We start from the raw sequence: 27337 nt of genomic DNA, 5'->3' as shown, positions 1-27337 counted from the left end.
TCCAAAACACCCTACAGCCATAATCTAACAAATCCTTGTCAGGATTTCAGCAAGTAGGTGAACCAGTAACATCAGATCATATAGGCAAGTAACTCATCTCTGTGCCTTCCACACCTGCTGACCCTGAGAGTGGAACAGATGGAGGAGGGACCCTCCTTTTCTATAGCCCTGCCAGGCTGGAATAACTTTAATTTGGCCCAAATACCTCTGTCCTGATAACCTTGCAAAATCCTGAATCCTCAGTAACACATCGAGCAGAGAGGAGGAGGGATCTGCAGCATGCTCCCCAAACAGGGTCATTGCATCATGCATTTAATACAAAGGATTGGCAGCATAGATGATGTTGCTAGATGTGCACTGAGTCAAGTGTCTTTGCAGCACAAATTGGCAGAATGACTGCATTTATTCAGTCACCTGATGCACCAAAATTCCTGGGGCTCCCCACAAAGCAAAGCCTCCTCCCCAAGAAAGCTGTTCCAGTGCAGCCAGTTTATCACAAAAAGCTTTAATCTCTTTTAAAATGGATTTCCCTTTCTCTTAATCAAGTTCCTACAGGTGGGTTTGGAATGTAGAAGATTAAGTTTAACCATTTGATAGTTGAGAGAGAAAGATAAAGTTGACTTTCACTCTGGGTGCTTTTGTGGCAGCACAAAGGAAAACTCCATTCTGCTCACAGCTCTCCCCAAACAGAGCATCTGCATTCACTTACTTTTCCTTTTCTTTCCCCCCTTTTTTAAAATTCATTCTTTTTCTTGCCATGGCTTCAGAGCTGGTGGAAAGATGCTCCAGTGCTCTTTGTTTCCTGTGCATTCTGCTCTCCCTTGGTGTCTCCCTCTGTGCCCTGAATTTCCTGCTGCTCAGAACACTATGTCTGATGAGGGTTTAAAATGCTGCTAGCAAAAACAATTTTTTTTTAAAATGCTCATTTCATCTTGGAGTATTTAAACAAGTCTGAATTTAGAGCACAGCTGTGGGGAGGGGAAAAAAAAACTAAAAAGGAAAAAAAGGCAAAGTAACCAGCCGTAGGCATTAATTAATATGACACCTATATGGCTTCTTCTATAAATTGCAGGGAGAGCATGTGGCTTGCAGATGAATGGGTCTGCAGGCAGAAATGTACAGAGCCCCCGGGTGTGATGTGGGCTCTGGCAGGATATATGTGCTCCAAGTCACCCTGCTAATGTCTGCAGGCCAGCCACTCCCCCGTTTTCCACTGTCCCTGAGAGCACCTGAAGGGGTGCAACGCCTGTCTCCATGCCAGTCAGGGTACCCCATACGCCTGTCACACCAGGGGTGACTCTGTCCTGCTCTACAGACTCAGTGAGGTGTCAGGCACACAGGCATCAGTGCATTCCCATGGTGAACAGACTTCTGTGTGCCTCCTTTTGTGTGCCCCCTCTTATCAGGATCTCCTGGTGACCCCTGGCACTCATTATCCTGGTCTCCAGGGGCAGGAGAACCTTTCCATGCACAGCTGCAGACGCTGTGAAGCTGCACAGTTTCCCCTGCACCCAGATGGTGTTCAAAGTCTCTCATTTAACCCAAAACACACCTGGAAGTGAAAGAGGTATTTTTCCACCTGGGCTGTGGTGAGGATGGGGCACTCACAGAGGCTCTGCTCACCCAGCACCACGCTGTGCTGAAGATCTTTCAGGTCTCACCATCCCAAACTTGCTATGTCCCAGGCACTGCCAGTCACACAGACAACAGAGTCCTAGAGCAGACAGCATCTCCTTGTTTCATTGCAGCTTCCCAGATAGGGAATTCAGCTGGGATTGCACAGGTCCTGATGGCACCAGAGGGGCTGGGAGGGCAGCCCTTGGCTGGGGACACCTCCCCTGGTCCAGCTACAGCGCCCACCACTCGTGCAGGAGCAGCTCCTTCCCATTCCCATCAAACCCACACCTCTGCAAGCTCATCTTGCACAGAGTGCTATCTCTCCACAGCACTGAAACTTGATTGGATAAGATCTGCATGACCAGTCAGTAAAGCCATCACTAAAAGTACTTCTCCATCACTGCCTCTGTCAAGGATCTCCTCTCCTGGCAGCTGCTGGGACAGGCAGACTGGATTCTGTAGTACTGGCAAAACACTGCCTGCCTGCTTTCCACACCACCCTGAGGAATGGCCACACATGCTCATACAAGACACAGACACCATCCTCATGTCTCCCCAACAGGACACCAGCTCAAACACAGTATCATAAGCAGAGTATTTCACAAGGGTAGAAAGGAGATTTTGTGCCCAGTTACTCGTCTACGTTGTCAAGAGATAATGAGAGGCACAAGGTTACAATCTCAGATAAATGCATCTGCTGGGAACGAGGCCACGTAGTTTATTCCCATCATTACTTGTTTTACATACATTCTCCTTGTATTCATCCCACTGTGAGACTGCACTTCTTAACCAGTCTTTTGATGATATTTGTTCTTTTCCTGGTTGTAACATTTGCCAATATCTTCCCATAACATAATAATCCAAACTTTGGTTTCAGTCAAACCAGAAATAAATACAGCAGGTAAATATCCCCCCTGCCTGTTTTTACAGCACAAAATCACACTGGTATTTTTTTTATTGCCTCATGGTTTTGCAAATGTAGCTCTAAATTGCTGTGCATTTGCTCACCCCATACCCCTTGCAGCCTTAAGTTCTCACTCCCTGTTATGTATTTGTTTTCATTCTTTCTCACAGGTTTCATTTTCTTTTTGCCCTGTCAGCCCCTGCTGTTATCTGCCCTTGCTCAAACTGTGCTCACACACTGTGGAGGCTGAGCTCTGCAGAAGCAACTGGATACACACTAATCCCATTAAGGCCCCTCAAGGCACCTGGGGTTTTCAGTTTTCAGTGCTATTTTCATTTAATCTTCCAATCTTACTTCCTTGCAATTTTAGATCATTAAGGGGTTAAGTGAGATATATCCAGTAAATGAGATAAATCCAAATAAAGGGATTTGGATCTCCCTTCAGTTCAGCTATCTCATTGCCTTCTCTATCAATGTTTCAGGGGTTACCAAACACACCCAGACAAGGGCTCTTGCCAGAATCCATCTGGACTAATCTGAGTCCCAGCTGCAAACAGTATGCAGGGTTACTGAAGAGATCCTGCAAAAATCACAATGAAAATTTATATGGCTCCTTGCAAAGTGGAGAGAAAATTTTATCTAAAATGTTGATGTTCCTGCCTTCAGATCTCGTTTCAGATTTTTTTTTTTTTTCAGAATGTGAATTTTTATCCTCTCTTCTCTCAAGTATCCAGACGGGGAAGCCTGTCATGCTGTATGCCACCCCTCAGTTTTAATCCTGCTGAGCAGAGAAAAATGAAGCCTTCATTGTCTGTCTTCCTAGCTTCTCTAAGAAAATTTTCTCCTATTTTCCAGCTGCAGAAGGAGGCAGCCTATTTTGGCCATTTGAGAGAGGTGAATTACATAGGCCCAGATATTTTCTGCCTGTTGCCTTCCAAAGCTGCTCAGGCAGCTGCTGTGCAGCCCTGTGATGTGCTGAAGGCACAGTCTCTTGAGAGATTTTTTGTGTAGAAATTGATTATTTTTGGTAGATTTCAAGGTCAGAAAGAACCATTTCAACGTACCCATGTAACTCTTTGCACAGACTTAAAAACATGAGAGAAATTTATGCCCTCCAGGCCCACAGCTTCAGCTTGAACAAGATTGTAACTTTCAATAAGACAATTGGTCTAGAGTAAATATTGTAATAAATGACAAAACCCTCCTATCCTGAGGTCAGTTATTCCTGGAATTACTTAATTCCTTACCACAGGCTTTCATCCTCTTCATCATACAATTTAACCTCTATTCAATGTTTCCTGGTTTTATTCCCTTTTCAGTATTTCCTCTGCCACTTCTATTATCCCATTTAAAGTGCATCTGGGCTGTTTTTGGCTGGGATACAGTTAATTTTCTTTACAGTTGCCATCTATACTATAGGCCTTAATTTTATTTCAGTGCTTTGACAGCCAATTTCCCCCTCCATGTCCTTAGAGAAACCTAACGATCTAGCGTGGCTTTGCATTTTACATTGCATTTTACATTAAACAAGCCATTTGTAAATGTGCAAATGATGATTGGAAGGCACCGGTAATGAATGGGTTAATTCATAGCCAAAGAATGAAGCTGTTCAACAGGTTGCTGTAGTAATTTATGCTCTTTCTGCTGCCATCTCTGTAGGTGTTTATAATTCATATTTCTCGTGATGATAATGAGCTTCCACAGTGTGTCCCTCATCCGAGCGTGCAGTTTGCTGCTTCCTGCTATTCATCAAGCTCAGCAACTGGGCTGCTTTGATTCATTGCTCTCCAGACACAGACGAGGGGATGGCAATCTCAAGTGAATGTTAGCCAAACTGAAAGGTCTGGCTATTAATAAATAACCATTCACATTAAGAGGCGATCAGTTGAAACTGGCAGAGTCCTTCCCTCCCTGTCGCTTTTGCTTCCCGCGGCTCATTTGCCCTCCTCTCCCCTGGCCAGACATGGCTTGGAGGGAGATTGCCTTGGATATCGCCTCGGAGCTGTCCTGGATGCAGCCAAGGCTGTTCCCGGCCTCACCATCCCTGTGCAAACCTCAGCACCAGGCAGGGGCCAGCACGGACCCGCTGGTACCTTCAAGGCTCCATCACTGCCTCACCCCTGGTGCCAGTCTCCGACCGCCTCTGGACAGGGGATAACGCTGGGACAAACTGCCGGAGGGACCCGCCGGCATCCTGCACGTCGGGGAGGCCCTGCTAGGCAGAGATCAAAGGTCAGGGAAGGGTTTGGGGGATGTGGATGCGACCCCCTTAAAGCAGGCACGGCCTGACCTCCGGCTGGAGAAGCCAAGACCCGTCTTCAGAAATCAGAGTAATCCCGGGTGATTTTATCCCACCCCACTTCCCTAAATCTGTGGCTGCTGCTGCTTGGCGAGGGGATTAAGGGCTGCCAGGGGATTACGTAGCCGCTGCAGCTCCCAGCGCGGAGCTCCCTCCTGGCGCGGCCGCTCCGGGCTCGGAGCCGCTCCGCTCCCGCGTTCGGTGTCCCGGGCCGGGCTCGGAACCGCTCCGCTCCTGCGTTCGGTGTCCCGGGCCGGGCTCGGAATCGCTCCGCTCCTGAGTTCGGTGTCCCGGGCCGGGCTCGGAGCCGCTCCGCTCCCGCGTTCGGTGTCCCGGGCCGACACCCCTGACGGCGCCCGACGGCCGCAGCGGCGCTCCCGGGGCAGAGGCGGCCCAGGTGCCGCCGGGGCTCGGCCCCGCACGAACTGAGCTTCCAGCCCGGCACCATGGCGGGGGCCGTGGGGCAGCCTCGCCAGGACAGCAGGAAGGGCGAGGAGCCCCCGCATGCCGCCGGCCGGAGCCCTTGCTGATGGTTGGTGCCTGGAGGATGGGGCCCTGGCCCGTCCCGTGGATGATGCTCTGTCTGCTCTGCCTCCCGCCCTGTGCCAGGGCCCAGACGAAGATCCCGCTGGAGACGTGAGTGTTTCTCTGTGCTGCTGGCGATGCCGAGGGCATGGACGGGCGGGTGGGAACGCTGTGGCAGTCACGGCGGGAACAGGCTTCTCCGGAGGGACACATGGCTCCAGGGCGGTGGCATCTCCTTACCTTGGCAGAGGACACAGACACGGGAGGCGCGAATTCCGTGCCCAGGTCTAGACTAGGATGCAATCCCTCTTCCTCCCCACTCGCCAAGTGTAGCAATGATACTCATCTTCTTTAGTCTCCTTTGACATCTATTAATGCTCTGCTTAATGCACTGGGCAGCGGAAGGCAAAACCAGTGTAAAGACATGTTCATAAACTGCTGCTGCTGCAACTTGCAGAGAACCCACCGTGGAGGCAGACATGAGTGGCCCCAGTGTGGCAGTGGTTTCAGTAGACACTGCTGGGTTTCAGTGTGCCAGGAGCACCCAAGGGGTGCATAGTGCTGGCCGGGTTCTGGCTGTGGAGGATGCACGTGGGGTGTTGGAGCGAAGACACGTCTCTCTGCACCCAGCTTGTGCAGGACAAGGTTTGCAGCTCCAGAGCTCTGATCCCTTGCATTGGTCTGGATCGCTGCTGGCTGAAAAGGGCCTGGGTAATTCACACAGCCGTTTTTATTCACGTGTGTGGCTGTCAGAGGATGTCAGTGAGAGGAGGCTAAACAGAGGAAAGAGGCCTCAGCACTTCTTGCTTGCACTTGCTCCACCTCTCTACAAAAGGCAAAATGGCCCTTCCCAGAGCTGTGGAGCAAAGGAATGAGAAGATGAGCTGCAATACAAAGCACACTCAGCCGTGGTTGTTGCATGCACTGCACATGCAGGGACTCTTGGTGCATCTTTTAGGGTGTGGGTTTGCAGTGTGCTCATGCCTGTGTGTCGGTGTGACGAGCGGCTCCATCACACAAAGCTCCCCACCAGCAGCACACTCCTGGCAGCCCCCCAGGAGCCCAACATCTCTCAGCAACCCCAGTTTATAAAAACTTCACCTTGTTAAGCTGATTTGCACAAGTTAAATCCTATAAGGATTAAAAATGTCAGCACCGCCATTGGTAAAAGTTGTAGTGGGGCAGCTCCTGGGGTGCTGGGATAGACTTATGGGTGCAAGACAGCAGCTTGGTCTGGAGAGGAGGCAACACTGCTCAGCCAGTTTCAGAAGGAGGTACATCTGAAAAATTAACTCAGGTCATCCTAAGCCCTTTCCCACATTTGGGGAAATGTTTTTTATTCAAAAGTTTCCAATAATGCCCCTACAGATGTGCCACCAATACGGCCCATCTGACCAGGGGCTGCACTGACATGATCCAGGAGGCTCTCGGGAAACTTTGCTACCAATTCTAATCTTGCACCATCAAACCCTTCCCCAGCAAAAGTGCTTCTGATTTGGGTTTCAGAGAAAGGACACAGAGGTTACATAAGAGAAAATCCAACTTCTGCCAACTTCAAACCATGCAAATCAACTTTCCATGTCCAGGATAAATACTGCATAGGACTACCTTTCAGCATTGAAGCCTGTGGCATTTAGAAGCCAGCCTGTCCTTTCTGCTGTTCTTATCACTGAATGCAAGAGCAGGGATTAGAGGCAGGCAATCTCTGACCAAATCCTTTTCTGATGTGTTTCGTTATAATGTGATAGCCCTTTACCACTGGGAAAAAAAAAAAAAAAAAAAAAAAAAAAAAAAAAAAAAAAGATGTTTACGTCACTTTGCACAATTTGGAACTTATTCCTGTACAAGAATGAAGAATAAACAATAGAAAAATAGCTTTTCTCCTCTGGTACTAAAACCACACCAACAGCTGAATTAATCCCTGGTGTTTCAAATCCACTCATGAATTTAACCAAAACACAGAAGTTCCCTTTTGAAATGAAATTTCAGTAGAGAAATACGTTGGCCAGAGGCCCAGAGGGAGTAAATCAGCAGAAAATGGCTCTGTTTCATGGGTTACAAGGGGACATTTTGGGGACACAAAAACAGAGACCTTCAAGCAGCAGCTGGGTTCGATCAGGGTGAGGTGACACAAGGCTTAGTCTGGCTGTGCTGCTCCTCAAGCTGTGTCTGGCTCTGCTGCATCGTGCTTGGATCACTGCCAGCTTTTTCCAGAGCTCACTCAGCTCCAGCAGTGCAAAGATCTGCTCAGTTAGGTCCTAGTGATGCTTCAGGGGTGCAAGTTCAGCACACAAACCACCTCTTCTTCCCTACTGGACATGGCTTTGCTCATCTGCCAGTCACAGCGTGGGCAGGAGTGCTGGTGAGGAGCTGGGGCTGGCTTCTTCTTGGGGTAATGGAAACACTGGGAAATGCTTCTGGGAGAGGCAAAGAGCAGGCTGGTGTGGCCTCTTTGGGCTGCTCCTGTTGCCTTTATACATGTGCTCGTGAGCTGGACAGAGCCAGAGACCTTAGAAGAAATTTCTGTGCAACCTGATGAATTTCAGACTGACTTTTCTCCCTCATTTCCCTGGCAAATAATTGTCTTTTAAATATGTAAGTGACAGTGTACTTCTGCCTCTTCATTTTCCTACTTTTCAGCTTCCATGAATGCCACCAGGTATTTTTTAATGACACAAACTTTAGCCCTGTAACACAGGGATTTGAGACCTTTGTACCCTCTCATTCCTCTGTGCCCCTTAACATTCCAACAAGTCCTCCAAATCTGCCAGTCTCTGGTCTTCTCTTTGGTCCCCCTGTCTTTGTGCCTTGTTTCTCCCCCTCTTTGAGACCAGAAGAAATACCAGTCCCTGGGCCAGAGTAGACCTCCCAAAACTACACAAACCCCTTTTTTATTCAAGTTCTGCTGTTCCTGGAAGTTTCAGGAACTTTCAAGAAGATGCTCAACTGCACCCACTAATCAGAAATTAACACCACAGACTCTTCCACCCTGCTGGGATGAAAAATGCTGAAGGCTGGAAGGAGTAGGGGTACACTACACATATGACACAAAACAGAGGTGGGGCGGAGGGGGGAATAGGGTAAAAATAGACATCCCTGCTAAAATTACTATCCCTTCACATTTATGTTCTCTCTTTCTGTAGTAAAATGTGAGGAGACTGGAGAATATTGGTTAAATTCAGCACAAAACGTCTCATACATAAAACCTGTAAAGCCAGCCAAAGCAGATGGGCATCAAGTTAAACATTGATCCAGAGATCCTCATATCTAAGGGAATGCATTAGTCACTACTGCAATAAACAGGAAAGCATCTCATGTGATCCCTGTTTCTTGTTTCCTCTTTTATTCCAGGCTTGCTAGAATAACTCTGATATAGCCCAATAAATCCTGGTCTCCTAGAAAATACCTGTATTCTTTTTGAAAGCTCTGGCTCACAAAATAAGATGCAAAGCACAATGCAAAAAAAAAAAAAAAAAAAAAAAAAAAAAAAAAAAAGACTTCAGCTGGTGCTAGTTCACACTGAGTGGCTAAATATGATGGCTCATGGCCAATTAAGGATTTTAAAAGGCACCCACTCTCTCATGCTTTTTATATAGCAGTGGAGAGAGGTGTAGAGCTGGAGGTTTGTATTTGTGGCAAATCATCCTCTGTAGCTGCCTGTGTGTTCCTGTGTGCAAGAGGGGAGTCTAAGCAGCCTTTCCCAGGTTGAAGTGAATTCTTGTGATTATTCCACCATTGCTGTGCTGGCTTTACTTCTGAGCCTATCTCTGTGTTGGTGTGTTATTTGTGGTGCAATGCCCTGGGAAATCAGGCCCTGAGGTTAAAGCCTGCCTGGAGCTAGAGGAACTCCACTGGAAGCTGTAGGTAAGAGTCCTACACATCATAAATAAATAGTGTGTTCTGGTAAGTAGGGAAGGCCACTTACTGCATTAAATAAATCTCTCTGAAATGAACTCTTGTTGAGGGACCTGCATGGAGGTGGAGCTGCCTAATGTGGTTCATGTAGCAGCTTTCTGATTAAGTGCTCTGTCAACTTTGGGAGCCATCTATTTCGATTTGGATGGCTCAGTATTCAGGCTGGTCCTCAACATCCAGATGTTCTCTATGTGGGATTGCTGCCATCCATTATTTACAGGATGGCACAAGTGTGAAGGGTGCTTTACAGTGACAATGTGCATAATCTGCTGTGGCATTTTCAAGCTGCAGCACCACTAGTGAGAGCAGAGAATTTGTCTGGCTCATCAGTCTCTGGCCTGGTCTGCTGGAGGAGCTGAATCCAAGGGGTGAATCATGACACCTTCTTTAAGTCCTGACACTTATTTTTCTTCAGCAGACTTGGTACTGTGTGTCTAGCCCTTCACCCCAGGGTCTGCCAGGGAAGACAAATAGGTGTCTGCAGAAAGCAATTTATTTTACTTTGCTAGCAACAGAAAGAGCTCAGATGCTGTCTAAGACCAAATTTTTACATCTAAAGTTAGGTGGGACAAGTTCAACTCCAAGCACAGTGACTGAGACCAGCAGAACTCAGTATTTCTCCCTCCTGACCAAAGTCCTGTGTAGAATGTCAAAGAGCAGCAGTGTCTCCTGCCTTACTGCTTGTCTGTCTGGAGTCTGGGGACAAAACATTGCCACTGTTGAAGTGTGGCTTCAAGAAATACAGGGGTTTGTATTTAGAAGACGGAGTTTCACCTGTTTAAAGAAGTAACCAGTTCTGCAGATTTGGAATTATTAACATTGGTTTTCCTTCTTTTGGCCCTTTTTTAGGGTAAAGTCCTGGGCAGATGCCTTTGGTGGGGAGCTGTACTCCATTGTGACTAAGTATTCAGGCTCTCTCCTGTTGCAGAAGGTAGGCAAAATCTGTGATAGTTCCCTTTTTGCTTCATATCACCTTCCCATGTGCCTTCCAAGGTTTCCCCCAGGGTGGAGGAAAGAATAAGACACTGGTGTGCAGCTGTCTTTTAAAACCATGAAGCACCATATCCCTAAGCCCAGAGTGATGTCCTGTGGCCATTCTCCATGAACTGGAGAGGGAGATCCATCAGTGCCTTCCCTGCTTTCATCAGCCATTGCACCACCTTAATTGTATCACTTCTTGTTAAAAACACTTTTTTAACAGCACTCCTCATGTTTCCCCTCTGATGATTGCTTCCTGCTCTCCCATGCTGACCCTGCATTCTTCCTTTCCTGAGTCCCTCTGCTACTCATCACTCACCTGCTCATTATTGCCCCATTGTCCCCTCCTGCCTCTCTTCAGCTGACACTATTATTTTTTTTTTTTTTTGCTTTCTCACCTGTATTCAGCCAGTTGTTTATAAATTCTTTGCATTTTGCCCTTAAGACTCTGTTTCAGGCAGGTGTCCTGGAAGCCAGCAGGGCAGAGCTTTGCTTTGCTTCTTCAACAAACAGGCACTATGGCAGTAAACTCTCTACCAGCATTCAAGGGTGTAGCTAGCTCCAGAGGCTTTTAACACATGGTCCCTTTTGCAGCTGTACAGGAGCTTCCTTAAGTCAGTGGTGAATGGCTGCTCCTCCTTCAGCCCGGGGAGCTCTGCCCTGCACTTCCCAGTTGCTGCTCTGGGGGACTGGTGGCTGCTGACTGCATCCAAAGGAATACAGAGTCCGCTTTGTGGCCATGTGGTTCTTTTTCCTTTACTCTTTCTCTGATTCTCCAACATAAGCCATGAGTTTCCCCTTGCACCTTCTAGGTGTCTGATTTCTGTCCTCATATTAGCAATTATACCCACATCCCAGTGCAAAACACAGAATTTGGGTAGCACTTTCCCTGCCTTGCTGCTGAGCCCTGTCTCCCTGTCCCCATAGTTCTGCTTTTTGCCTGGAGTAAGGGATCATATCCTGTAGCACTAAGTTGCTAAGTTTGACTAGGACAGGCTTTCAGCATCCATCACCAAGGTCTATGCCGATCATCAGCTCTTCCTGGGAGGAAAGAGTCACCCTGCAATAAAAAGCTGTCAGCCCTGATAAAGGTACTTCATGTACTAACCATGAGGGAGATGTGGATGCAGGCAGAATTAGGCTGCATCCACAAAACAGGCTTTTAGCAGTTTTGATGATGCTTCTGCATTGCCTGTTGTCCCCTGGGGTCCCCAAGCCATAGCTCCCAGAGGCAAAGTGGACACAGTGTCTATGACTCAGAAGGAAAATGTCACTTTGAGCAGGGGGTACAGATGAGCTTGATCCAGCCTTGCTCTGTCAACACTCCAGCAAAGAATTATCTCCTAAATTCATGTTGTGTTGTGCTCTGCCCTAACTTAACTTGAGCAGTTTAGGCAGTTCACACTTGTCTTTCAACCCCCTTCTTGAGCTTTTTCATCTCCTATAGTTTCCCGGGGAAATAATAAGAGAGAAGCAGCCAGCACTCACTTCAGTTCTTCTCTCAGCCTTCTTTTCTTTAGGTAGGTTGGGCACCCTCTCACAATTCATCATCTCAAAGCAGGGGCCATCCCAGAGGGCTCCAACTGCATCCCTGGCACCTCCAGCACTGCAAGTGGATGCAGACAGATTTTATAGTGTTAAATACAATTTTCATGCACCCTGGCAGACCCCAAATAACTTTATGTAGATCACTTCATTGGCACAGACTGTGGGCACATTAGGTCTGGGGAGCCAAACACGCCAAAGTCTGGAAATTAAACATGGATTTACCTGCTTCCCAGGCACCTTTCTCTGATTTGGGCTATTACCTGTTTTTCACATCAAATATTTCTCTGCATGCAAGGGTGTGCCCAGACCAGCAGAAGGGTGGGGAGCAAGCACAGTGCAGAGTTCCAGGTGATTGTTTTCTCAGTGCTTGTCTAAGTCAACAGGCATTTTGTCTTTGAGAAAATACAAAAGGTGCTGTTATCTCAGTTTGTATCTTATTTCATGTCTCCCTTATTTTATATCTCCTTTGTGCCTAACAGTCTTGAAGTAACCAGCTTATTGTTGCTGAGAGTCATAATTTTTCAGTTACCAAATGCTTTGCATGTAAACCTCATCTTTAATGCTTGGTATAAACTTTCTTTTGTGGTTTTGAGTTTGCTTAATTTTCTTTGGACTTTTTGTTTGTTTCCTCCAGAAGAACCTTAAAATTATGTTGCAAACTCAAGTAGTTGACTTCCTACCAGGCTGTATCATTCCCCGAGACCTGGTGAGCTAACAGACATCCCTTGAATCCCCAAGGGCAGGCTTTTACCCTGCATTACAGCTTTGCCCTGCCGTTATTAGAAAGCAAAAAAAAAAAAAAAAAAACATGGCAAAGAACAGACAAACTTGAGTTCAGTCAAGACGTTTTCCTGGGTGAAGATGAAAGGAATGTCTTTCACACTCTTAATTTAGTTCCACTAGCAGTGAGTAATGCAGCACTGTGTACTTCAATAGGCTGAATTTTATGGAGGTGGGAACAAGAATATATATTTGGTGACATATCTCTGTTCACAGATAAAACTTAGGATACTGAATTCTGGATATTCTACTTTTAAATCACCACCCCCGTCACTGCAGAAGGGGAATCTTAATGAATTGCTCCTGCTGTTTTAAGGGAATGCTAAGTGCTAGATGAATAAGAAAAGGTTTTCTGCTAGAGCTGAGCTAACTTTTTGGCCTCTTTTCAACATCAGATCCTTTCAGCCTGTTCTGACTCCTGTTTTGTAACTCATAATGCTCTGATAACCTGAACCCTAAGCACGGGTTGTACAGGATAATCCTGGCCAACTACATGCACCTGAGCTGACTTCCAGCCATGGTGTCTGGTGACAGTATTGAAATCACAGCTCTGATGCCCACCATTAGAAAATCTTGGATGAATAGTCATCAACAGCCAGAGATTTCTGTAGCGGAAATACAGACATGCCATGGTTTGCTGGTTCATTTGTAGGAAAAAAGCTCAAGTAGGATTTGAGCTCAAACCTTGTGCATTTCTTAGCAAACTAGAGCTTTGCAGAAAGTTTTTTTTGCGTTGGGGGTTGGGTTTTTTCCTTCCCATCTCTGGCTAGATCTCAGGGCTGAGATGTGTATGCCATTAGCAGACTGCTTGTGATTTCTCATGATTACTTTTACCTCAGTAACCTCTACTTGTGAGTATGTCAATTAAAAAAAAAAAGGAAAAAAAACAAAGCAAAAAAAAAACAAGGTGGGGGGGAAAGCCTTGTTGCTTTTAATTGAGGCTGTGACCCAAGGTAACTGGTGGCATGTTGCTTTCTGAAGCATGTGCTTGCCCATGCTGGTGTGTCCCCCCTTGGTGAGCTTTTCCAGGAGAGATTATCCAGCTTCCCCCCCCCCCCCCCGAGCAGGACCTGATTACACCCAGCCTGGCAGAGATCACTACTCTCCTGGCAGAACCATGACATGGAGCTGAAGGCACAGACACCAGCTGGGTGTGTGCTGTGGTCTCATCACCAGCAAGGCACCTCAGGGCTTGTGGCTGCACATTCTTCTGGCAGTGTGGTTACCCCAACCTTTCTGCTCAATCCCTCCTCCTCCTGCTGCTGCTGCTTCCCCCGCCTGCCTGTCCCAGCCCCAGCGCAGGGGATGCAAGTCCTGGCATTTTTAATCCAGTAAAACCTTTGCTGTTAATCATGCCAGACAGAGCGAGCAGCCTCCCTGCCATGCCTGCTGTGGGCTGGATGCTGCTGCTATTTCTGTCTGACCTCCTCAGCCTGCCCCATCCTCAAGGCATTTCTTCCTTTGCCTGTGCTCAGCCGCCCTCCCTGATGGTCAAGGAGCTTCTTGAACAAAAGGGGCTCCACGGGCTCACCTTAAAGACATGCAAATTCTTCCCTCTAATTCCAGTCTTAATAGAGCCCCTGCCATCTCCTTGCCCTTTTCACCACCTCATTTATTTTTTTCCCAGCACAAGAAACCCAGCCTTGGCTGAGGTTGCTGCTGTGATGCTAACACAATGTGAAGATGGAGGGCAGCTGTACACACTGCAGACAAAACTGACAATAAGGGACCAGTTGCAGTTGGTTACCTTTGTGTTTCCACATAGCCCAGGAGATAAGGCTCTGTCTTTTCTGAAATAAGTTAATCATCCTGTGTCCTTTTGCAGGTTTCTTTACTCTTTCTTTCTGGCTATCTCTGTTAGCTGTGGGATTTTTTGGAAAGGAGAAATAAAGGCCATTGTATCCAGTCTTAAAAGAGCACGTTTAAGGATGCAGATTATGGTTACACAGTCTAGATGTACTCTTGTTTCTTTTTAATTCCTAGGTTATATGAAACTTGGTGACAATAAACTGGTTATCTCTAAAGCTGTCAGATTTAGCTCCTCCTCATTACAGCATCTCTCCCAAGCAGCCCCAAGTAGCTATGCTCATAATTCCTAGGTTTTGGGAATTGCCTCTGTGGTGCTCTTGGTATAAATTATGCTCCTGGGTGCCCAGTAAGTGGCATAATAACTGTCTAGCTCAGCTTTCCTTGGCAGTCTGCCCATAAGCACTGAGCAAACCCTTTTTGCTGGAGACCTGACAAGTTCCCTTACAGATGTGGTGGCTCTGGGGCAGGACAGCCCCCCCCCCACCAGTGCCCCAGAGCACCTGTGACATAGGAAGAGCTGCAATGACAGCACATAGCTCCATTCCCTTGCTCTTCCCTCTGCCTTAAGTGATCTGGAGGAGAGTGATGTGTATAATGCTGTCGTGGATGTCATCAGGGTGCATGGTTCAGGTTTTTAAAGTTGGTGGGAAAAATAGCTTCAGGTGCATTGCTGATTTCAACAGCCACAAGCTCACAAGTGGATCAGTTGTTTTTACTTGGTCAAAGTACTTTGAGTTAGGGCCACTGATCTGCACACCCTGAATTACAGGGTGGAAAAAGGAGAAAGGAAAAGATGGAAGGTGATAAAGTCAGAGCAGTTGTTTCAACACAAAGACAATACCCAGCTAGCAATAATAGTCATCTCTCTCCTTAAGAACCTCCTGCTCAGCAGGATTTTCTTCTTTCCCTTGAGTAGAAGTACAAGGATGTGGAGCCAACTCTGAAAATCAAGGAGGTGGATGGCTTGGAGCTGGTGAAGAAGTTCTCAGAGCAGATGGAGAGCATGCTCCGCAGGAAGGTGGAAGCTGTTGAGGTATGACCACTGGGCTTTGGGAGGGAATTTGTGTCCTGCCGACCCTGGAGCAGCAGGCGCAGGCCTCCTGCCTGCACCAGGAGCGTGTGGGTGCAGGGGTTGTGTGAGGACTTCCCTGCCCAAGCTAGAGCCTGCTGATACAGCTGGCTGCTCACGCTGAGCTTTAAGCAGACACCGGTGGGAGGGTGTGGGTGTTCAGACAAGGGGATGCTGGCTTCTCCCTGTGCTCAAATTAGAAAATAAGACAAAAACAAATTCTAGAAATAAATAGGAGGGAACCAGCACTCTTCTAGGAGACAAGCTGTTTAAAGAAGTGGGGAAGAAAACCTCTCAAAAGTGAAAAATCCAGTTCATCCTTCAATAATGAGCTCTGGCCGCTGAAGACTAGGGGTTTGTTTTAGCTGTGTATGGCTCAAGGGGAATTTCTGCACCTCCTGAGCAGAGGCTGCAAGGAAGGTGCTTGGATTTCCAGCTGTGTACATGAGGAAGTGGGGAGGAGGAGGTGGCAAGGGGTCTGTAGCTGTTGCAGTGTGGGAGATCAGAGCAGGTAATTGTTCTGGCCCCTCTTGCTTCCTGCACCTAAGGATTTATCATATTCTTGTGTATTTATCTACTATGAAAAGCATATTTCTGTAGTCACAGAGCCTTGACTGTTTAGGGCTTCTGATGTGGAAAAGTCATCCAGAAACACATCATTTGAATCTCCTAGTGAAATGTGGGCATATTTAGTCCCAGAGCTTTGGCCCATAACATTAAATTCTTAGCCAGACTTTTCCAGTGTTTGCATTGCCTTATCCTTTGTGAAGGAGCAAAATGTAGTTCTGCTGAGACTGTTGCTGATTGTGCAACCCTAAAAACACATACGTGTTTATTGGATCCCTTCCCAGTCTGTACCAATTGAGAATTAGTGCCCTGAAGCATCATACTGGAAAAAACTGGCTGGTTTTATTGCCTTCCATAAATGGTAAGAGCTTATAAATGGTCACAGCATCGCTGAGCCCTTTACGAAATCCAGTCATGGTCTTTGTCTCGGTAACAATACCAGACTGGGGCTCCCACAAAGCCTTTTCCTTTGATGAGATACTGACATCAAGCTGGGGCTGAAATGCCTTTCCCATGGCTTTTTGGAAGGGTTCATGGAAAATGAAATTAAATCTGTCTGTTGTTTCTCTAAATGAGCCTGTTTCTGTTTGTATATGTCCTGTGATATCTAAAAGTGCAGGGACTGTGGAGTAAGTAGGTGTGAATACACTTGGCAATAAATAGCTGCAAATAATGTACCTTCCAAGCTGTGAAATTTAGCACAGAATGACAGGGCAGTAAGAAAGGAGGGAAAGATGGAAGTTTATAACCCCAGACTTGGTTGTGGTGAAGGAGACAGTTGCTGATACAGCTGGAAGAACTCCTGGAGGGTTTCGCCATAGCACCCGCTCACCTTCCTTTGTGTGCTTGCTTTAGAGGCTGGTGGAAGCAGCAGAAGATGCAGATCTGAACCATGAGTACAACTCCTCGCTGGAGGTGAGTTTATCCTGGTCAGTGGCAAAACGTGGCACACATCCTCAGAAAAGCCAAAGAATGGGCACAGTCAGGAGCCCGCCCCCGTCAGGTTCCTGGGCAGGTCAGGAATTGTTTTGTGTGCAGGACACTCAGCTCCTCCAGAGGCTGCTGCAAGTGAGAGACATCCTTGTTGGCAGATCCCAAACCTAGGAACACCAAAAAGATTTGTCCCTTTGGTTCTGGGAGGGGAAGGATTTGGGAAGATGCTGGACTGCATTATATATATTTTTTATATATATGTATACTTCTACTGCGCAATGATGTTTTAGTGCAAATTAGCTGGCACTTTGTGGGTTACTTGACTGGAAAATGAGCTAAAAATTAAGTGTGAATGAGCAGTGAGGAGGATGCTGTTACAAATACCCACAGCAAACCCTTAATCCAAATGAACTGAGGTTCTCACCATCTTTAACAGCTCCCATCATCTTTTCTGTACTAGATAGACACCCACTTATCAGGACTTCCCTTAAGGTGAAAGTCTAGTGCTGTCCAAGCAATTTGGATAATTGGCTTTCTGTTAATAACTTTGTTGTGGCCAAGGTATGGGATTATTGCTGGTGAAGGGAGCTGGAGTGAAAAGGCTGTGGAAGGAACTCCTCTGTCCACAGTACAAGCACAGACAGCTTAGCAGAAGGACAGGCTACCCCTGCGAGTGCATATCTCAGTGCTGGGAAAAATGAAAACACTCCTTGAAATCAAGGTCGTTACTAATTTCATCTCACTTTTTTTTCCTTTTTTTCTTTTTTAAAAGAGTCCCATGAATCATGGTAGTTGGGTCAGCTGCACTCACAGTAAGGGTCATGAGTGAGTTGGGGTACACGATTCCATATTTGCACATTTCATTTGCACCCTCACTAATTCTTACATAAACTCTGGCTCAGATAAAGCCAGCAAAAACATCTTAAAAACATAGGCTATTCAAGGACAAATAATGCCCTGAATGTACTAAAGTGACTGTAGGTGGTAAATCCCCAGTGACCTTCCTGGGGTGAGTGGGACACTGCATTTGTCTTTGAGCACCTTCTGCTTGATCCTTTGCTCTTGATGAGTGCCTGCTACTTGGAGTGACAGAATGAAGGGATAATCCTGGCTGGATGTCCATCAGGAGTTAACTCAGCAAGTGACAGCTGCAGAGACAGAGCAGGGGAGGTCAGTACTGGCATGTCCTGTGGTAAACCTGGGAGCCAGACCCCCGTAAGACACTTCACCTTTCCAGCTAATCCCCTAAACACCTCTGAGGGGCCACAGGAGGCTGCCACGCTGCCCCTTTGCTCTTAAGTGGCTCTTAAGCAATGTTCCTGGCATTGACAGTGCTTGTGGTCATATGGGCACATGACAACAACAAACTGGCCAGAAACCATCCTTTGAGCAGCTTGACACTTTCAGTTGGTATAATAACTTGTTTGTGGCTCATTTTCATCCTCTTTGAAACCTTGATTCTCCGTATGTCCCCTCTTTATTTTAAAGAGTGTTCAACCCCCCCCCCCCCCCCCCCCCCCCCCATCCTCTGGCAGTGCTGGTAATAGTCTGTCCTGTTCTCTCTTTGTCTTTCTCTTTTCCATTGTCTTCATGACAGTTTGATTACTACAACTCCCTCCTGATTAATGATAAGGATGAAAATGACAATTATGTGGAGCTTGGGGATGAATTCATTCTGGAGCCAAATGAACATTTCAATAACCTGCTGGTGAACACAACCTACAGTGATATCCAGCTGCCCACCAATGTCTACAACAAAGGTAATGGCTTCTACTTTCTCACTGCTGGTAGGTTGGTATGGAAATTTTCAGCAGTAATGCTGTAAACAAGGATGGGAATAAAAAAATAACAACTGACAGGGAAAAAAAAAAAAGGCAGGGTTGGAAAGGTGCTGTCCTGAGGGGGACAATCATGTCTGTGCTGTCATTGTGACAGGGCTTAGGTACAGTCTGCTCTTGGAAAACCTCTCATGGTGGACAGGTCTCCATCTCAGGCAGGCAGTGTATTCTCCTACAGCTCCTCTACCCAGCCAAAGATTCTGTGAGACAAACTGAGATGAGACTTTATTGGCAATTGTCACTCTGGATGAAGGGTTGGCTCTATCATGGCCTTTAGTTGTCAAGAATCTCACTGGTGTCTGTGCTCACAACTGCTGTTATTTAGAGATACAATAGAGGGAGTTCTATTTCTCCTATGATTTCAAATCAGTTCCATCTGCTCTGACAGCCCCAGACCCTAAAATCTTGCTCACAATAGAGCAGCCAGCAGAGCTGGCTGCGAGTAGGTACAGCAGAACTGTACGAAGTAGGCTGCTGCCTGTTGGAACCCAGAAACCTGGGAGTTTTGAGCTTTCTGTGCTTTTTGGCACTGACTCCCAGGAGAACACTGCTTTTGACTTGAGGCCTTGGAGAAGGCTTCCAGATTTGGGTGATGGAGTTAGAGTCATGGGTGTGTAGTTAAACAGAAGTGTGTGATTTCACATGCTGAAGGGTTTGGAATTTGAAATTTTTAGAAGATAGTAATAGGTATGGGACAAGATGGAGGTTTTTGGGTGTTCTCTTTCTGTATTCTTCCTTCTTCATGATTTCAGGTAGTAGTTTCTGGTTGGATGGTTCATGCTGTACTGCAGGTAACAGGAGTTTGGTTAGTGGGTCAAAAGTGTAAATAATACAGGTGTTAGTTCTTTATTGGACTGTTTAGCTTTAAAAGACCTTGTAACTAGCTAAATTCAGCTCCATTTATCTCGCTTTTAGCTGGTAGCTAGAAGTGTTGCAGAATTCTCTGTACTTTAGATAAGATTTAATAAACAACTGAGCCCAAACACAAGAAAATTCATCTCCTTTGTGTTTTTAATCCTGACTCTAAGTGAAAACAGAAGAAAATGAAGACAAGCCACTACTAAATAAGTGGTGCAAATACCACCTTTACAGCTGTGCACACAGTATGGAGAGAGGTGGTCAAACAGCAGAGAGGCGCTGCCCAGCCAGCTGATTTCTTGCCCCTACACTTGGCCATGAACCAAGGAGCTCCTCTGGCTGTGGCTGCAGGATGAGCAGGAGATGGAGGAGGGCTGCCTCCATGCCATGGCTCCTGCAGGGAGCTGTGTCCCCCAGTGCTCAGTCCCTCTCTTGCAAAGAGCAGCAAGCCTGGCACTCCACAGCATTTCTGGCTCTACCTTCTTGCAGGACTTACTTTGGTCTTGTCCCTGGGGAGCCAAAATTCAGTTTTTCCCTCATTTTGACCAAAACCACCTAAACAGGGAGTGGTAGGTGAAAGCCCCACCCTTTTTGACACAACACAGTTAATCCTGCACTGACCAGTTTCTCATGATTCACTGTTTCTACTGCTGCTGCTCTCTTTGGTCTCCTGAAGCAGTGAGTCAACACAGACACCAAATACATGCTGCCTCCTAGGAGTTCTTGGAATCTGCAGCTTCCTATCTATTCTGAGGAGATGGGGGCATGGTAGGACAGCCCAGGCTTTGTCAAGGAAAGAGCAGGCAAAGAAAAGAAAGATTTGATGAGGAAAAGACGAGAGAGAGTGCAACTGTGTAAATCCTAGGGTTCCTCTGTCTTAGGTGATTACACCTAGCATGAATTAAGACAGTCCTTGTAGAAAGGCTGTCAGTGATGCATCAGGTAGCTGCTTCTCAAGAGCCACATGTCCCCTGTCAGGCACCAGCTGAGCCCTGCCTGTAAGGTGTGCCAGCGGTGCTTGGCACTGTGATGACACCCCTGGGTCTCTGAGAGCATTATTCCAACCAGATGTAGGGCTTAAGGGCAGACAAGGCTGGAAAGAGAAATGGGGTTAATAGTGTCTGACCAAGCTGTGATCACCTGCAGTGGCCAGTAGTGGTCTGGCCTCCAGGATTCACTTGAATGGGCAGGGAACAGGATGCATCAATGTAAAAGCTTTGGACAAGGTTGCATTTCTCCTGAAGCTCCCTTTGTTCCCATCTGTCTCCTCCATCAGGGCTGGTGAATGTTGTCCCTTCTTTTACATGCTTTTCTCCCCCACAGACCCTGCCATCCTCAATGGGGTTTACATGTCAGAAGCCTTGAATCCTATTTTTGTGGACAACTTTGAAAGGGATCCCACACTGACCTGGCAGTACTTTGGCAGCTCCACTGGATTCTTCAGGTTGTACCCAGGTAAAAGAATAGATAATGGCTTTGCTCTTTCAGTGCAGCACAATAATTTTGCAGGACAGGGTCTGTGCCATGGAATAATCCAGGAAGAATCCATGGCCACTTGTTCAGATGGCTGCATGTCTTTGTTCTGTGACCTGGTACATGCTGGAGGTGAAAGCAGAAGATGGCTGTGAACAGAGCCTGAAGTAGGAAATCTGGGATGCATCCATGTCACTGCTGCTGCTTTTTTATACTCTCAACCACCCTCTGGGAGAAAAAAAAAAAAAAATCTGTTGTTGAGAATTACATCAAAGTGACAAAAAGTTCAAAGTACAAGTAGGTACTTCCCAAATCCAATTCCCTAGACTATGCCTTGGTACTTCTTTTTTAAGCTAAAATTAATAAACAGTTTGCTCAGAACTGCCAAAAATCAAGCAGCTCTGCTTGTATTTCTGCAGAAAGGCCACTGCTGTGGCTGGCCAGCCTTGTGTGCTCCCTGGGGTAGCCAGGGAACAGCAGCAGTGCAGGTGCCTGGGGAGCAGGGAGCAGGTGCCTGCCTGTGTGTGCTGATTGCTCCTCTTGCTGCTCTCTTCAGGAATAAAGTGGTTACCAGATGAGAACGGAGTCATCTCCTTCGACTGCAGAAACCGTGGCTGGTAAGTTTTGGCCAAAGCACCTTTCAGCCTTCCTCCCTGCCTCCGTCTTCTCCAATATGACACCTTGGTGAGTTGCTGATCAGTAATTAATGTCGTGTGGTGCTCCTGCAAGAGATGGGGATATAGAAACAAAGGTAATAGCAGGTGGGGAAGCCCTGCCAGCAACAGTTTTTCCTTTGGCATCTAATATGTGCCACATGGAAATTACACTTCTGTGACTGGGAGATGGGGATATTTAGGTTTCAGAACTGTTGTGTGTTTACTCAGTCTGCTCAGCATGGCTAAAGCAGACTTGAACAATTGTCACTCTTGGATGTGTCTGTAGGAGGCTCAGCAGTCCTCAGTGCAGGAAGTGAGGTGCTGGGGTCAGCCTGTTCCTGCTGGACAGCTGTGCTCATGGTGCATGTGGTGCTGTGGCTGGCACTGTGTGACATCAGCATGTCCAGCATTCCTCCTGCCTGGCTCTCACCCTGGTTCCTCGTGTTCTTTGCTGTGCAGGTATATTCAAGCTGCCACCTCTCCCAAGGACATTGTCATCATTGTGGATGTCAGTGGCAGCATGAAGGGCCTGAGGATGACCATTGCCAAGCACACCATCGTCACCATTTTGGATACTCTGGGAGAAAATGACTTTGTCAACATCATTGCAGTATGTCTGCCTCCATTCTGGTGCTGAGCTGTGTCCCTGGTGCCTCACACGCTCTCCTCCTTCCCCTCAGCAAATCATAGTGACCTACCTACCTATGTGGGATGGGGAATTAACCGAATTACCCTTGGGAAGGCAGCTTTGTGTGGTCAGCAGGGTGGTTGCCAGGTCATCTTATCTCTCCTCCACAGAGGATGTTGGCTGCATCTTTTTGCTTTCTTAGGGATGTGACTGCAACAGATAACAAAGGGCTGCAGAGAGACACCTGAGCTAGGAGGGAGCTGAGCTAATAATTCACCTAGCTTGCCATAACACTGTATTTGGGTCCAGAAGCAGTAGTGTAATACTCAGGATAGCCTTTCCAGGCTAGAAAACCACCACCATATGCCTTTTCATGCACTAGCATCCTGCAAGGCTGCCCTAACAGTTCTGAGTTGATCAGCTGGGCCTTCATGGAGCTTGGTCAGGAAGCTTCAGTGTTACTCACTTCCTTTTCAGCCCTGGCAAGGTGAAGATGGGCTGGTTACCCACAGAGAACAAGCACCACTGGTTACAAAAACCAAAACTTCTTTCCATGACTCATAGCAAGACTGGTGCCATGTTAAAGGCTCCTCACCTTCTAATTTTCACAGCTAATTCAAACACCATCTCCTTCCCCAGGCTTCTTTCTATGATAGCTTGCCAGGGCACATCCACTGAGATATAAATTCTACTTTTTGTTGGTAGCTTCTTATGCTAGCTAATTAGAAACTCCAGTGGCAACAATTCTGTCTTTATATGACTGGACAGATGGAAGAGTGAACAGTGTTGGCAGAAAAATGGAGGGGAGTCATTAAGGAGTTTGAAATATCATCTGTTCTTCAAAAACAATCCCAGAAATACCCTGATATATATATATATATATATATATATATATATATATATATATATATATATATATATATATGTTCCTTTACTGCACTAACACCAAGAACCTGCTGGCTCAGAGGCATTATAGCCTGACCTAAGCTCCTATTGATCAGCTCAGCATCAGTGGCCTCTTAGGAATTGCACTCTCATGAACCTTGCAGGAAAAGGTTCACAGGGGCCTTACCAAGCTTTACCTCACATGTAACAGCCTGGAATCATCCACTCCCCTAATTATCCCAGTCCAGTGGATGTTTGTTCACCTGGTTTGTTATTGTTCAGCCGTGCACCAGAAGCTTCAAACTTCAGGTTGCAAGGTTCAAATGGTGTCTGGGGACTCACAAAGTCTCCAGAAGTCAAAATTACATGCAAAAAGTGCTAGAAGCAAGGCCAGAGATACAGGTTCATAAAGTGGGGATAAAAACTTTGTGGTGTGAATGGGGAGAAAACATAAAGTAACTTCGTATGTGTAGATATGCTCAGCTAGAACTAAGCAAAACACCATAATTAATGTGTTATTCAAACAAACAGAAGATTCATCAAAATCCTAGTTTGCTATGGTCTCTTTAAACAATTTTTAAGGGAAACAGTATAAGATGGCATAATGCTCCATGCTGTTTTCGGAACATCCACCTAGGACATGAACCCATTTTGTGAATTTTCTCCCATGACAACCCCTTTCTTTTCATTTTTTTTGCAGTACAATGATTATGTTCATTTTATTGAACCCTGTTTTAAGGGTATCCTGGTCCAAGCAGACAGAGATAACAGAGAGGTGAGTACCGGGCCCCTCTCAGTGTAAGTCAGGTAGCTCTCTTTATGCAAGCAGAGCATGGGATTGAGATGCTGTGAGATGAAACTCCAGGGACATGGAACAGAGTTTGCATTTCAGAAGCCAGCACCAGTTCAGTACTCTGTGTTGGCTCCATGGCTCACCCTGGTTTACCCCAATCTGCTGTTACATGGGGTCAGCTGGTGAGTGAACAGCAGCCACAGCTTCCCTGTGTCCCCACTGCTGGACCTGGAGCAGATCTAGCCCAGACTGAATTATTAAAAACTGTGTGCAAAGGACAGGCTAAAGGTCTCCATCTTAGACACCCCACATACTCAGCCCTCAGAAAAGACAATAATCTGTCCTTTCCTGGTGAATATGTTCTCAGACTGGCCTGATCCTTCATCAGAGTGAACTGCCAGCAAGCCCTCTCTGAGGAGGGTTTTGCTGCTCTCATCCAGGAGGGTTCAGCAGCCCTGAGTTGGCCAGCCTGTGGCCAGCTGCTCCACCATCCTCTGGGCTGACTAGTATTTTTAGCTTCTTTCCTTTTTTTTTTTTTTTTTTCTCCTTCCTCTTTCAATTTTTTTTAGCTTGTGTTACTACATCCCTGTATGCCTTCAACAGCCAGATTTCTTTCCCAGATTAGCCCTAGATCACAGAGTATGACTGCAGAGGGTGATGTTTTCTGCAGTGTTTCCCAAATAATTCCCAAACATCCTAGACACTAGGATGAGACACTTGCAGAGAGGGTTTAATTTAAGCAAATCAGTGCAGCTTAAGTCATAGACAAGCATTCATTTTTTTCTTTTTCCCCATCCTTTTGCTTTTGGGTGCGCCAGATTTTTTTTTTTCCTGAAGGAGCAGATAGGGAAAGTCAGGTTTCCAGTAGTTTTGCCCCTTCCATGATCTTACATGGATTGTCAGTGTTTCACAATCCAGAGACTGAGAAATGCAGTCCTGCTGGAGCTGGATGGGCACAGCCTTTTCTGGGCTTTTCTTTCCTGCCCTGGTCAAAGGGAACGCCCTGCCTGCAACTCATTCCTGGCTTTTTTTCCCCCCCCTCTCTTCGTGCCAGCACTTCAAGCAGCTGGTGGAAGAACTGCAGGCAAAAGGAGTGGGGACTGTGAGCAAGGCTTTGACAGAATCCTTCAAAATCCTGAGAGAGGTAAGAGTTGGTGCTGATGCTTGTGTGGGGCACAAGTGTCCCTGCCCACCCCTGCACTTCTCCCCACCAGTGACTGCACATCCCACAAGGTGCTGCAGTGCTCTCATGGATCCCAGATTTGTGACAAGCAGTATGCAGGGCTCACCCATCTTAGGGGCAATGTTTGTTTATGCATCATGTCCACAGCCACCAGTCCCTGCCCAGGAAGGATCAGGAGCCAGCAAAGCTGTAGCCTCATGGATTTTCTTTATGAGCCCCACAACTGAGCATTGCCCACACACTTTTACAGATGGTGGCAATAAAATATAACTGATCAGCTGAGGGCCACAGTTCTGATTGTAAGTAATGTTACTAGTGAACAGTGATGATAATGAAGAACATGAAAGATTATTCTTCAAATTTATTTCAATGTCACTTTGCTGAGCATCAGTGCTTGGGGAAGAAATAACAGGTACAGAAGAATTATTCTCTCTGATAAGATCCATAAATGATTCATTGCCTCATGTGAATAGGAAATTCAGTAGCCTGGAGGTAAATATACAATTTAATTCTGTTTCTTAAGGAATGGTAACAAGAAAAAAGGAGCAAGAACCAGCTGAATACTCCCATCCCCTCATGGCACTGTCTATAGTGGGGTTGTGGGTCACAGAATCATAGAAGGGCTTGGGTTGGAAGGGGCCTTAAAAGCTGAGATAAAATACGTCCTCCACTGACATAAATGAACCAAAGATACTTACAAGGAGAGAGTGTTGCCATGCACCCCAGTGGACTAACATGATTCCACTGCAATAATAAAGAAGAAACTCCTTGGTGGGTAAAGAATTTAATTTTTCTTTCTATTTAGCATTAGAAAATGCAGTCAGCAATTTCAGTAATCATCACTTATTTTGATTCTTCTTGATTCTTTCTTGCTTAATGAGCTCTAAACAGCTCTGAGATTGCTCTTGGACAGTGAAGCACCCAGTGGTGATAAAACCTGCTGTTATTCACTCACAAGGTGAAGTACTGCTTCCCTCATGCCTTTTGCTATCACCTTGGATCTGGGGACAAGGCTCAGGCATTTGAGCACCTGCAGATGAGGAAAGGCTCTTCTGTGCCTTGGAAATGGCTGTCCATAAAACAGTGGTTCAGAAACTGGATCTTCGATACCAAAGAAACAGAGTATCTTAACATCAGCAGCTGGAGCACCCCAGGCTCTGCAAGTACCACAGCTTAAGGCAAAAGGGTGCCCTCTGCCAAGTGCTCCTGTGGTTTAAGGGCTCTCTGAAATCATCTCCTCAAGTTTCTTAGACCTGTATCGGTAATAGCAAAGGAAAAAGGTTTTCATCAGTGTGCCCCAAAACAAATCTGTGCAGCCACAGTCAGCAGAAAGGGGATCATGGGTGGAGCTGACCACCTCATTCTCATCAGACAAAACTCCCACTCTCTGCTGTTCCTCACAGACTCTCCTGTTACTGCTCATGGGAGCATACGCAAGAGAATGAAAATTGCGGCATCACACTGATGAAAGAGGCTTTGCTGATTACAATAGACAACCAGTAATAATATCTGTAATGAAAGTGGCTGCAAAATTTCCCCAGTAATTTTCGTCAGTCCAATTGCTCACAGCATTAATAGCCCAGCAGAGACCTACTCAATGAAGTATGAGTAGCAAAGTGGGGTTGAAGAAGAGCACAGATCTCTCACTGTCTTTGTTTTTCTCCATTATCCTCTGGGGGAGACAGGGCATATTTTAATCTGTGATGCAATTTTCAGACCAGTTTCAGGAGAACAGTTAGCCAGAGACCCCCATGTCCCTCTCTGCCATGCTCAATAAACCACTTGAACGCTCCATTTCAATTTAGCCACAAACCAAGTGGTTTCAATAAAATATGCGTCCCAGGGAAACCATGGTCTTAAGCACACATTTATGAAGCGCTTGAAAATTTTCAGGTGTCAAGTGCTATCTTTTGAGGTCTTTTCTTATTTATTAAGTTTTAATCTATCTCACTGCTCTCTTCCTTGTTTCAACAAGCTTGGCTTGGCTTGTTCTCTCCCCTTTTTTCCTGCAGGATTTATACCCTTTTGTTCTGCTTCCAGGCTGCCTCCCCTGAAACACCATCCTCCCAACAGTGTATG

The 27337-nt window shown here is 46.4% G+C and overlaps 1 protein-coding gene across 1 annotated transcript in view; it reads left to right on the top strand.

Moving 5' to 3' along the window:
* The first annotated feature begins 5349 nt into the window (after positions 1 to 5349).
* The window catches only part of CACNA2D4 (calcium voltage-gated channel auxiliary subunit alpha2delta 4), a 118606-nt gene continuing 96618 nt past the window's right edge, over positions 5350 to 27337 (top strand). The window contains exons 1-10 of the mRNA XM_062491892.1: positions 5350 to 5456; positions 10110 to 10191; positions 15292 to 15408; positions 16867 to 16926; positions 18542 to 18704; positions 20964 to 21095; positions 21670 to 21730; positions 22229 to 22379; positions 23983 to 24057; positions 25130 to 25219. Of these exons, the coding sequence (XP_062347876.1) occupies positions 5350 to 5456; positions 10110 to 10191; positions 15292 to 15408; positions 16867 to 16926; positions 18542 to 18704; positions 20964 to 21095; positions 21670 to 21730; positions 22229 to 22379; positions 23983 to 24057; positions 25130 to 25219 (1038 nt within the window). The remainder of the gene's footprint in view (positions 5457 to 10109; positions 10192 to 15291; positions 15409 to 16866; positions 16927 to 18541; positions 18705 to 20963; positions 21096 to 21669; positions 21731 to 22228; positions 22380 to 23982; positions 24058 to 25129; positions 25220 to 27337) is intronic.

Source organism: Cinclus cinclus, chromosome 4 (assembly GCF_963662255.1).
Source record: "Cinclus cinclus chromosome 4, bCinCin1.1, whole genome shotgun sequence".
Taxonomy (NCBI): domain Eukaryota; kingdom Metazoa; phylum Chordata; class Aves; order Passeriformes; family Cinclidae; genus Cinclus; species Cinclus cinclus.
This window is presented reverse-complemented; position numbering and strand designations above follow the sequence as displayed.